The sequence below is a fragment of the Thunnus maccoyii genome, chromosome 16 (assembly GCF_910596095.1).
Source record: "Thunnus maccoyii chromosome 16, fThuMac1.1, whole genome shotgun sequence".
NCBI lineage: Eukaryota > Metazoa > Chordata > Actinopteri > Scombriformes > Scombridae > Thunnus > Thunnus maccoyii.
Window position 1 is genome coordinate 25583282 of NC_056548.1, and position 12921 is coordinate 25596202.

General features: G+C 38.7%; 1 protein-coding gene across 2 annotated transcripts in view; it reads right to left on the minus strand.

Moving 5' to 3' along the window:
- Window positions 1-1671: 1671 nt before the first annotated feature.
- The window catches only part of crybg1a (crystallin beta-gamma domain containing 1a), a 46417-nt gene continuing 35167 nt past the window's right edge, over window positions 1672-12921 (minus strand). For both annotated transcript variants that reach the window (XM_042388959.1, XM_042388958.1), the window contains exons 8-23: window positions 12348-12525; window positions 11778-11917; window positions 11057-11183; window positions 10931-10966; window positions 9266-9429; window positions 8871-8997; window positions 8483-8628; window positions 6837-6963; window positions 6696-6725; window positions 6450-6562; window positions 5977-6109; window positions 4995-5134; window positions 4220-4343; window positions 3704-3862; window positions 2866-3028; window positions 1672-2482 (exon numbers count right to left, since the gene is read on the minus strand). In XM_042388959.1, coding sequence (XP_042244893.1) covers window positions 2394-2482; window positions 2866-3028; window positions 3704-3862; window positions 4220-4343; window positions 4995-5134; window positions 5977-6109; window positions 6450-6562; window positions 6696-6725; window positions 6837-6963; window positions 8483-8628; window positions 8871-8997; window positions 9266-9429; window positions 10931-10966; window positions 11057-11183; window positions 11778-11917; window positions 12348-12525 — 1996 coding nt within the window. In that variant the 3' untranslated portion in view covers window positions 1672-2393. The remainder of the gene's footprint in view (window positions 2483-2865; window positions 3029-3703; window positions 3863-4219; window positions 4344-4994; window positions 5135-5976; window positions 6110-6449; window positions 6563-6695; window positions 6726-6836; window positions 6964-8482; window positions 8629-8870; window positions 8998-9265; window positions 9430-10930; window positions 10967-11056; window positions 11184-11777; window positions 11918-12347; window positions 12526-12921) is intronic.

Here is a 12921-nt window from a genome sequence, read left to right on the forward strand (position 1 = left end):
CAACTAACTAATTATTTTTGATTGAAAAATGTAAATTGCAAACATTTTTACATATACAATTGACAGTGTCAGAAAACATCTAATATTAGTCCATATACATCTGCAGTGTTAGCTTGGAATAAACCAGGCCCCCTATTTAGCATTTGTAAGCAGTATGTAAACATTTAGTAAATGGTTTATAACACAATATAATGTAGTTGTAATCAGATGCAAGTACATTTTAAGTGTTTATTAATGTACAGTATTTGACAACAGATAACTTTTCCTATGTAGACTTATTTTAAATTATTACATCTGTATTTACTGTCATGTCATTCATTATCTGTTTAGATACCAGTATCTACTTATGGATGTGTGATGAGTTATAGTTTTTGACAAATATATTAATAAACACTTTTGCAATTTGCTTAAAAACATTATAGTGTGTTGTAAACCATTTATCCTCTATAAATGCTAAATATGGGGACTTAAAGTAAAGTGTTACTGGAAAGGTGAACATAAATTGTTTCTTGAAATCATTTCATAATTTCACTTACGTAATATTTGACGTAAGCAGCACGGCATGGAGATAAGGAAGCAGTGAGGAACAAGTGAAGACTCGATTTTCTCCTTTTCAACTGATATACATTTACCTTTAAAAAAAACATGTCAGTTAAAGTAGTTCAGCTCTGATATGATGGATATGTTGCACTTTAATCATACATTTAGTCAAATATAGCTTAACCTCAATTGATCTCAGAGTGACAGTGCACAGTGGTGAAATTAATCATCAGCAGCATTATCAGTAGTAGTTTTTGTGGGAAAGTAGCAACTGCAACTGCTAGTGACAGAAACCCCAAGTAACTAATAGAAATTGTTCCACATGTCAAATGTTACCTGGAACTTCTCTTTGCTTGGGTTTTTTCACTGATATTTCTTTCCTCCAATGATAAGGTATACACACAAACACCTACAGTAAAAGAGTCACTTGGTCATGTGTGTGTGTGTGTGTGTGAGATAAAGATGGAGAGATCTTTGCAGTGTTGTGTTTGTGTACAGCTAATGATGGACTTGATAACCTCCAGTGAATGTGGCTGCTTCCTCTGCTTGGTATCATATTGCTAACATTTAAGAACAAGCCCGACAGATAAGTGTCCATGGCAGAGTAAATGTTTGTGCAGCTTTGTGTCTGTTATCTTAATAAAATTAAAAACAATACAGGGAATACTGATTCCAATACAGAGAATACTGCATTTAAGTGTAAGCACCTTATGTTTGTTGTTGATCAAGTTTGCATGACTACGAGGTGTTGCAACTCTGAGGCAACAGTTTTTGGTGATGTTGTGAAATTTATTACACATGTAAGTATTATTTGTACCTTAGATGTTGGAGACTAGAAACAGGAGGAAATGCCACTTTTTATTTTGCATTTAGTTTGTACACATTTTTAATGAATTGAAAAGTGTTGGCGGCTAATCATCTTATTTTGTGCCAATAATCAAACTATAAATGTGTCTATTTCAGTGCACCAATGGATCACACCAAATACTTTGTGCCACAAGCAGCCACCACACCACACTTACACTTACCACCACACCACACTTGTAATTGCTGTTGCCACAGGTTTTGTTGTGGCGACAGCAATAACACACAATGGAAAGTGATTTTATTTTCAAAAAATGATGCAAGAAAGAAAATTACATTTTTATTTCATGTGTAACAGTTCTCTCTTTTACATTCACATATTTACAATGGGCAGCATCGTTATTTCAGTTCTGCTTTGAAATTTAACCTCAAATCTATACACTTGATGCTTATGTACAACTTATAAGTCCTAAAAAGATATCAAAACTTTACAATAGATCATTGCTGATCTACAGTAATTACAAACACAAAAACATGTTAATACATGTTTGGAGTGTAGGCATATTGGACTTCATGTTACAGACATCAATATACAGTATACATTCATATTTGCCAACAGTATGATCAGAAAACACACTGACACAATGTAGTAGAAAAGTACCAATAAAAAGAGGTTTGCAGCATTGAAACAGGGCTGAGCTCTCACTGCATGTAGTGAAAACATGAGAGGGGTGCATGGAGTCTTTGATATACAGGGTTTGAAAATCAAGTGGTTAAAGATAAGCAATATTTTCACATTTATTCATTCTGAAAAAGAGAAAGAGAGTGCATGTTTTTCAAAGTTTGGTTAATAGTTATAATGTTGATCCAGTCAATGGTTACCCTCCTCAACAAGAGTGAACAATAGTCAAAATACAACTAAAGAGTGCAGTGCTTGCACAAAATCCGCTTTAGAGCCTATCTCAGTGGTGTGAGTTCCACAGTGGAGCTGCGTCATAGGGCTCAGTCTCTCTGCAGAAGTGCAGCTGAGGGCTGTGAGGCTCATCAGATCACAGGATCTCCACTGTCCATCTTTGGGTCAGTTTTCTCTCATCAAACGTGTTGAGGATCACCTGGTTCTTATCATACTGATGACCGCCTGGGAAACAAAGAGAATAAAATGCAGCTGTTTTTATAAACTAATACACACTGTTTAAAACAACTGTTAAAGTGACCAACACAGATTTTTTGCTCACATGTGGCACACATCAGACAAATATTGTGAATATAGAAAAAGCAGATGGAAATCTGATACTGTATTTTCACATCTGTTCTGAGGTTAAAAAAATAATGACAGCTCTTTGTGAGTGCAGCCAGCCATTTTCACCACTGCACATCCTTGATACACCAGGAGATGGCGCAATTGGATTAGGACTGAATCTCAATCACTGCACTGAGGCTGAACCACACCTTTTAAATTTATTCCATAAAAAGTAACTAGACAAAGATATGTGTGTGTAGGTCAAGACAGAGCTATCTGACCTTTGACCTCCAGAACCAGGTCAGGTTTGAGGTGGCAGTGCACTAGACCGTCTGGGGTGATGTTCCACAGCTGGTTGTCTTTGCCTCGCTCCGGGGAAACACAAAGCCTACTGCCTGCCATCACCACATTGCCTGTGGTCCCCAGGCAACAGTCCTCCATCAGCTGAAGACAGGGAGGACATGGTGGATAGAGATGGAGAAGCATTAGCATGTATAAGCTGTTTAACTCTTTGTTATATTGTAGTAAACTAGTTTAAAAAACATCTGAACTGAGATTGCTATTGTTAGTTGCTCATTTTTGTATGTGAAAAACTCCCAAAACAACAAAGCACTCATATAGGCATTATCAGATAGTTATATGGGATACATACATATGAGAATTTTTTTAAAGCCACTCACAATCTTTTTGGGGCTGTGCTAAAAACTTGCTCTTGGCCCTTTGCACTGCAATCTGTTCACAAGTTTTGAGACTATCTGCTAACAGACAGTACTGAGAAACAATCTGTAGCAGAGGTAACCAGTGGACGGACTGAAGTCTGTTGGGAATACATGTTATTTCCTGCTTTCTATTATTGTCTTGATCACACCCTTGTTCTAAGGTACAGTGGTAACTCTGACAAAACAACAGTGCATGCCACTGTGGCACAATTCTCTCCCATCTCTGCAGAGATTATTGCTCTTTTCTCTCACTGCTAACACTGTAGGTCTATGCAGGTGTGATTATCTTGCAGGAGCTCTTTGGACAGTTTTGATGCCCATTCTTGGCATTATGTGAAGCTATAAAAATGCAGGTTTAGATGCAAGATGCCACTATTTCAGTGTTGGTACTGTGTTGTACCTTGCAGTTAAGCTGCCCGTCCAGATAGAGCCAGTTCTGCTCTACCCCCCCTGTCTCCTCCATGGCCTGAACCCTCATCAGGTTGATGTCATCCAGTGTTCCTGTCAGTGACATCATACATCCTGTCTCCCTGTTCCGCAGACGGAAGTACATCTGTTTCTGTTGATTAGAAACATGCACAAACATTGATTTGACCTTGTAAATACATGTCGAAAATACATGTCAATTTAAAATGAAAGGTTTGAGTTATATTACATAACTGGCTGTATTTATTAACATGACAATATTTTATTTGGTATTTTATTGAATTAAATGTTCCTCTTTTTTGTTACTTCCATGTCAAATTGGAAAAATAATCTCACAGTAAAAAGAAATATTTTCTGTATGAGAGAAGGAAAAAAAATGATCAACCTGACTCATGATATTAGAGGTCCATCAACACCAGTAACAACTTCAAAGTGTAGGTAGTTTGCTATGGTTATTATATGATTACAATTTCCCAAATCTCGTCTGTACCTGGAGTAATGGACGCAGGGATCCTATTCGCTGCCAGCCACTGAACTTGTACCAATCATTCACTTGGCTTGGCTGGACCAGTACCTGTCGACCACGGTAGTTACGGTCTTCATACAACACCCACCTGGAGAGAAGGCAGCCAGTCATTCTCTGTTAGTTTAGCTTTGTTAAAAAGTTATATGAGATAAATCAAATGACAAATGAACAATCCACATTTACATTCCAAGCTGAGCTCCTTGATTTACAGTTTTATTTACTTGTTGGGTTCCTCACATCTTTGACATGTTTACTGCTCTTGATGAGAACATGTGCAGCTCTAAAAGCTAAGCTAACACCATTTAAGGGAATTTCATGGGTCAAACCTTTTGCAGGAATATGAACATTTAAAGTTTTGCCACTGTCCCTTTTGCATTTCCTCAACACAGAATGGCTGAGAGTTTGAATAAAATGCTTGTGTAAAAACTATATGGTATACATATGGAACAGCAACATTGTGTGTGTTATTTAACTCTGTCTAATACAAAATACTAGTGACTACAAAGAAAACTAATTAAAACATATTCAAACATCAATATAAAACTTCAATAACTTCAGTTGTGTTGAGGTCTGGTGTTTGTGTGTGTGTGTGTGTGTGTTGACAGATCTGTCCATCAGTTTTGGATTAAAAGCAGGTTGTAACTGTATTCTGCTTGTAGTCAGACTACCTTTTCTTAACATTTAGATTACAGATTGTGCCTTAAAAGATAATAGTAGAAAAATAAAGACGGTGACATACATTCCTCCTTCCACCACCAGGGAGCGTATGCGTGCATCCAGGCCTGCCTGCAGCAGGTTCACAGCTCCATTGGTCAACACCACTCTACGACCTCTGCAGCCCGCTTTACTGAACAAGACGATGGACGGCAGAGAGAACTCCTACACAAGAAAAACACAGAGGTTAATTAAAGGACCAGTGTGTAAGATTTAGTGGCATCTAGCTGTGAGGTTGCAGATTGCAACCAAATTAATACCTCTCCCCTCCCCCTTCCCCTCCAAGCCTGTAGGAGAACCTATGGCGGCTGCGAAACTCGCAAAAAACAGCTGTCTAGAGTCAGTGTTTAGTTTGTCTGATCTGGGCTACTGTACAAACATGGCGGTGCAACATGGCGGGCTCCTTGGAAGAAGACCCGCTCCCTCAGGGTGGCTCATTCTAAGGTAACAAAAACACAATGATTCTTATTTTCAGGTTATTATTCACTAATTAAAATATACTTTTGATTATTATATTCCATTTCTGCCAAGTCGGTTCTGCTAGATGTCACTAAATCTTACACACTGCACCTTTAATCGATACTCTCATTCAGAATGATTAACGTAATCTTATATTTGCACATTACATGTACCTTTTATACTGTTTTTCATACTGTGAATTTTTACACGTTCCTGGTCAATATTTTGTACAATTCCATAGCTCTTCCCACATAGAATATATTTTCATTATATTAATATGGTAAAAATATTTTTCACATTTTAATTGTAAATTTTTATTTATATAGTTATATCACTTATCTTTCGTAGTAGTGCTATTTTTCTCTTTTCTCTTCTATTTTTTGACTGTTATGCACCACGTGGAGGCAAATTCCTTGTATGTGTAAACCTACTTGGCAATTAACCTGTTTCTGATTCTTATAATCACCAGCAAGGCAGAGTGAGCTTCACAAATGGATCAAACACGGCCTTTCATACTCCTTGTACACATACATATTCACAGTACTCACATGTCCAGTGGTCTGTATGGAGCGGATGGTAGAGTCTGAGGACAGGAAGCCCATGGCTTCTGTGTTGGGGTATTCTCCCTCCTCCAGGACATACATGTTCTCTGTGAACTGGACTCCTTCATACACCATCCAGCTGACACATAAACACACACACATTATTGATGTCATATTGTTCTAATAACTGAGTGTCATCTTTTAAAACATGTATTATAGCATTACTTTGTGCTCTCAAATTTATGATTTTTGACATTTAATAATAAGTTTTTTTCCTGTCACTGTCAGGTGAAAATATTGAGTTCGTACAGCGTGTTTCTAAAAATTCTCAGCTAAGGGCTGTAGAAATCCCCTGACTCAGAGATGCATGTGAAATTAAAATGTGTGAACCAAATTCAATACAGAATTGACTCAGCCAGCCAGACATGATATCGCCTACACATAATGTGACATTTCCGGTTGAGTTGTGCCTACTGTACCTGCCAGCCAGCACTTTACAGGACCTGGGCAGGAAGTCCTCATCCAGAGCTGCTGCGCTGTCCTCAAGAGTCACCAGCGTTCCCTTGAAGCCTGGCTCAGAAAACAGCTGCACCTGTACAGCATCACACATCCAAACAGCCTCAGTGAAACAGCCAGAACAGACAACCAGACACTCAACATTCTTCACTGCTGAGGAGTAATGGCTTAATCTGTTTCATACAAAGCCTGAAAGGAAATGATGATACCTTGAATTTTGTTGTCCCTATCAGCGTGTCCTGTAGAACAGACAGGAAGAGAGATCATGAACAGAGTTCTTAACATTTAACTGGCTACTTTGTTGTAGCAAAGAGTTAATTTAAAAAGCTTAGTATCATAGAATTTCCTACATGGACGATGGGCTGTATTGATGATATCTTGAAGTTCTGGGCTCCCCAGTCCTCTGGACTTGCATACAGGCCTTTCTCCAGGATGTAGAGCTCTCCACTGAATCCAGGCTTCTCAAACGCCACCCATCTGTCACGCAGAGAGAATTCATTTATTACAAACAGCTAACAGTGTCTCTTCATAATCTTAAGAATGCACCATGCCTTACTAATCGGAGCCTTGTTTCCCAATGATGATAGATCTTAGAAGTTAAGAGGACAGTCAGTCTACAGTCAATAATTCATGTTATATGGAGGAAGCCAGTTAAGAAAGTAAACTTTGATCACTGCTGCTCGAGGCAGATGTTATTCTGAAGCTCATATTAAAACTAAAATGAAGCAGTGGCGGCTATTGTGAATGTCATTCATTATTTCTGTATTAAACCAGCAGGATTTACATCTTTTCAAACAACATAAACACCATAAATAAAAAGAAAAGAGAAGATAGGGAACCTGAACATATACCATTAGGAAAGAGGCATTTCAGCCAGAAGAGAAGATTATCAGGCGAGAAGAAGAGAGGAGGACGATGACGATGTTGAATTAATTTGCATGTATTAGTTTGATTTTATTTCCTAACTTAAACATTATCACACATTTCATGTCAAATATCACCAAGCAAAGAACATCAGTGTTGATGATGAAAGTATAGAGTTCAAAATGAGCAAAAACAATAAAAACTTAAATAAAACATGTGGTTTTTGGTGCTTTTGGGAACAACTCTTAAGCTTAATTCTAAATTTTACAACCATCTCAGCCTTTAGATGCTTGTGGGAAATGGAGCCCAGATTGGCTCCCTGATTAAATCAATGTCTTGAACTGTATGCTGTCATTATAAAAAGAGGAAGTCCATGCTTCTAAGAGGTTGTAAAACGATTCAGTAGGCGAGGCAGATGTAAAGCAAACAGTGGAATGTTACATAAAGGTGTGTTAAAAATTAACTAATTCACTCAACTCATACTGACAAGAAATCTGTTCACTGAAAATATGAGCCATGTTTTGAGGGCAGAATTCAAGATGAATCACTGATTTAAAGATGTATCTTAAACCATTTAGAAGCATTTTGTATTTTAAACCTTTTACATATTTTGATACTTTGATATTTTGTCATCAGTCTCCTAAACTTTGTGGGGAGAAATGTAGCTGTGTGTGGGTTTTCCAAATTGAATCTACAGCCTACTGTATGTTTTTTTCTGTCACTTTTCCTTGCTGAGACATCTGAAAGGTCTTTAATAGTGACTAACTCTTTCTATTAATGAGCATCAATATCACCATCAATATAAATCCTCACCCTCAAGAGATGGAAACCTTTCACATCCTTTGTAATCATATAGTATAACAGATCAGTTACATAATTGTTTCCTCTGGGGCTTTGTGTGTGTGTGTGTGTGTGTGTGTGTGTGTGTGTGTGTGTGTGTGTGTGTAAGTGTGCATGCTTGTATGTACAGTGACAGAACACTTAGTCATGCCTGTAAGTTGAGAAGCACACACCCAAAACTAAAAGGGCGTGGACAATAGGATCAAAATGTCTCCCTCTACGGTTTTAAATTGCTCAAAGCAAAAAGTAGATCCTTCTGTAGTCATTTTTTAACAGAAACAGTTTGACTTACACTCCACCCATGACGTTGATGGACTGGGTTTTGATACCATGGCTGATATCCTCCATGTTGAGGACAGGACCTAGCAAGTCCACGTTGAGCCCCAGCTCATCAAAGCCCCGCCCGCTGAACAATTTGACGTGTGGGGACAGGAAATCCTTTGGAAGATAATAACACAGTGAAATAATAAGAAAGTGCAAACCCATTTCTCTCTCTCAGAGAAAAACAAACAAAGGAAATTAAATCTTTTATGTTTCCAGTTCATTTAGAATCAATAGAAGCAGTCACTGAGCTCTGGAAGGTGACGTGCAGAAAAATCACAGCAATCGGACTTTATCACCAAAGATTGAAGCAAGATTGAGCAAAGATATTGCAGATGAATATTTCACATGATACTTACTGTGCAAAGGGGCCGGAGAGACAGGAACCCATCCTCACATCCTCCCCAGTGACTGCAGTGAGGATACTCGCCCTCCTCCAGGATGTACTGCTGGCCCTCGAAGTCTGCCTCTTGATAGCCCACCCAGCTATGAGGACAAAACACTTTTTATTACTACTATCTCACGTTTTGTCACCAAGATGACAGAAAAACTATTCCATCTGATAACACACACTTGTTAAGCACACAGCATGCTGGATATTATTTTTCCCAATTTTACTTCCTTATTTGATATTAATTCGACAAAGTATCATCCAACCAGCTGGAAGAGGCCCATTCACAGCTGATTGGCTACTGGTTGATAGACCACCCCCACCCCCACCCCCACCTCTGCATCTATGAACTCAGATACTCACAGACCACCAAGTATCTTGAGGGACCCCACTGTAGATAGTGTTTTCTTATTCACGTCAGGTTTGTCTGCTTCTTCTTCTTCTTCCTGTTCATCTCTTAAGTTGTACACGTCACTGTCCACCTCTATACACTCTCCATCAAAGTTGGGCTTCTCAAACACTAAAGCCTGGATGAGACAGAGAGGAGGGAGTTAAAGATGAGGCTCAGTTGCAGACAGAGGCCTTATTCGTGTGTGTGTGTGTGTGTGTGTGTGTGTGTGTGTGTGTGTGTGTATGTGTTCAGTTTAAATGGGTTTGTGTCCCTATGTGTGTTTTCTGGCTCATTCCTGTCCTGAGGTAGAATGCCGTTCATTCCACAGATCACAGTATGATAAATCTTGACATATGTCACATCTGTCTGTCAACTCAGTGCACAGGCTACACGTACAGACTGGGCTGCTAAGAGCTGTCAACATACCAGAGACACAGTAAAAAAGTATATGGATATGTTCTTCATTTCTTTGAGCTTTCTCTTTGAGCTTCTGTATATTTAGGAAATTTCTAGGACGTTTCCAGCACAGGACCAAGAACCTTGTAAGGAACTTTACTAGAAGTTCCTGTACAGTAGTTCCAGGAGCCAAAAAAGTCCCTGCTCCTGGGGTAGTACTTTCTGATAGTTCAGGAACTATTGGGGCAGAACTTGTAGAGGCTGAATGTCACTGATTGGTCAGACACAGACACCACAGCAACTACAACTTGTGTACTGCTTTATTCACAAATAAGTGAGTACTGGATGCTGCCAGTATTAATATTGGGTTGAGGGGTGGACATTTCTTATTCAAAAGTTATGTTGGAAATAAAAATAAAATGAAATAAAACTTGATTTACTGATTATTTCATGGTGGCTATGTTCTAAAATAGAATTAAATAAGTATCAAACACTCTGCTCTGGAGATACCAATTCCAAACATATTTTGGCTAATTCAATGAACTTGAAACTCCTGGCACAAGAACGTTGGGATACCACAGTGAAAAGTTCATCAGAAGACTTAAATATACTCAGCTTCCTCCTCATGGAACTCTGTGCATCAGGATTTAAAACTGAGTAACTTTAAATATGTTTGACAGGATTCTTCCTGCTTGACTGTAAAACACTATCAGCATTACGTTTGACCCCCATGTAAATTTTGAACATCATGTAAAATTATTGCTTCAGTCTGCTTTTTTAAGATAAAAAGAACATCAAAAATTAGGCCTGTCATCTGTGTACTGTAATGGCTCACACCATTTCTATTATTTGATAGTATGACTTAAATCTCTCTCAGTCTCTTCTGCTGATTATTTAGTAGTACTAAAAAACAAATCTGAGTCCTACAGTAATGGAGAGACTGGTACCATGTGCCAGCTTGCTGCCAGGCTCTGTATAATTTAAAGCCGCAATGTTTCCCAGTTCCATGTGAATTACAGCAAAGCCCTTGAAATACTGAATCACAGTAGATAAATATGCCTGGGCTAAACTTGTGTGATTCATGTTACCCATTTGAAACAATATTTCCTTTCTCACCCTTCCTTTAGCTCTAAACCAGATTCTACAAAAGCTAGTTACAACTGTAACACATGAGACTTTGTGTTGACACTTCAAACTGTGTGTGCTTTCCATCAACAGTCGATATTGATAAATGCACAAACCTTGAATTCATTAGGATGCTCCACCCTTATTGGTCCCTGTAATAAAGAGGCACATTTGTCAGAGAGACGCAATTGACAAAATGACACTGTAATGCTAAAATATATCATATATTGCATATACTGTACAATTTTGAGGGGTCTGAGTGACCCAATGAAGGGTTGAGGAAAACCCCAGCTCTCTGGGCAGGGATACTCCCCCTCCTCCAGCACTCCTATGAAACCTCCAAATCCAGGATCACTGTACACCAGCCAGCTAAAGACACACAGACACAACATGGGAGACAGGATGAGGAAAGAAAGTTGTCCTCAACATTATTCATTATTCGTTATGGTTAAAGGTGCAGTTTGTAGGATTTTATGGCATCTAGCTGTGAGGTTGCAGATTGCAACAAACTCAATACCCCACTCCTCTCCCTCCCTTTCCAAGTGTGTAGGAGAACCTACTTTGGTCATGAAAGGGCCGTGATAAAGTGAAAGGCCTCTCTAGAGCCAGTGTTTGTTTGTCCATTCTGAGCTACTGTAGAAACATGACGGTGCAACATGGCAGCCTCTGTGGAAGAGGACCCACTCCCTATATAGATATAAAGGGCTCATTCTAAGGTAACGAAAACATGATTCTTATTTTGTCTGTTTTGCTAGATGCCACTAAATTCTACACACTGCACCTTTAAAAGTACAATTATCGGAATTGCCTACAACAATGAACCTACAAGATACAACATGCCAAATATTAGTTTGTGCACCACTTCAACATTCACCCTGACTAGTAACTTCTAGATGTTTCCATAATGCAACATTCCCAATTACTTGCATTCTCTGTTACTTTAAACGAGTGGCATTAACTTACACTCCAGAATGGACTTTAATGGAGCCAGTGGTTTGTGGAAGACCATAGGAGCCGAGCTCTACTGTGTCATCACAGTAAGAAGACATCCTTCCCAAGCCATTCACCTCTGCAAACAGGTCGATTCTGGATAAAGTATAGTCCTGTAAAACACAAAATAAACATATATTGTGTAAAGATTCATATTTACACATTTTCAAAACTTGTGAATACATGCTAATATGATAACTGATACACATTTTTGGTAACAGAATTGAAACTCTGGTATCTGGTAAGATGCCAGTTTTAAAACGTGGCGTAATTCAAATAGTCTAAAATTGGCGAAATTATGATTTAAGTCAAAAGCTGTCTAATCAAAGAATAGGTAAATATGAATACAACTTTGAGAAAGCATTTGATGCTAGCATTTGGTACTTGGCAAGTTTTGGATAGTCAGCACTAAAAGAGTGTTGAAGTTGAATATCCAGTCCTATTTATTCAAACAAAGACCTATAAAACCTCCGCAGAATGATGACATTACAGCATAGTAACAATATAATCCAAGGTTGATTACATCAGTACTCAATAACCTACCCTAACTGCCAATCGAATAGAACCTATGACAATAGGTGCTGTTGGAACAGGCTGATCCATATGGTCTACTGTGGTTGGAGTTTCCTCCTCTGCCCATATGTTCACCATGTGCTCTGTAGGGCCTTCCTCGAGGGCAATGATGCGCCCCTGGAAGCCAGGTTTTTCATAGAGGAGCCAGCTAAAGAGAGACAGAATTACACCAAAAATCAGAAAGGATTCTCATCAATATTAGTTCATGGATGGCTGAAGATCTAATTAAACAGCTACATAACTTCATTGGATGTCTCAAGTAGATACTTGTTGTGACAAAGAGAAAACATGGACTGGATTCGAGGACAGAATGGACATTTTCAGAAAACAAGAGGAAAGGATAGTGCAGGCAGCCTGGCAGGGGACAGTGCAAAGACCAGTCACATCACCTGCATAGTTATTTAGATTTATCAGCTACACAACAATACCAAAGAGGACTAAATAATTTTCTCACCCCCTGTGCCTTCTGGGAATAACACTTGTAAACATTAGCATTCATACAGTATTAAACCTACAGGGCCTTTAGAGCAGCAAGAAGATCCTT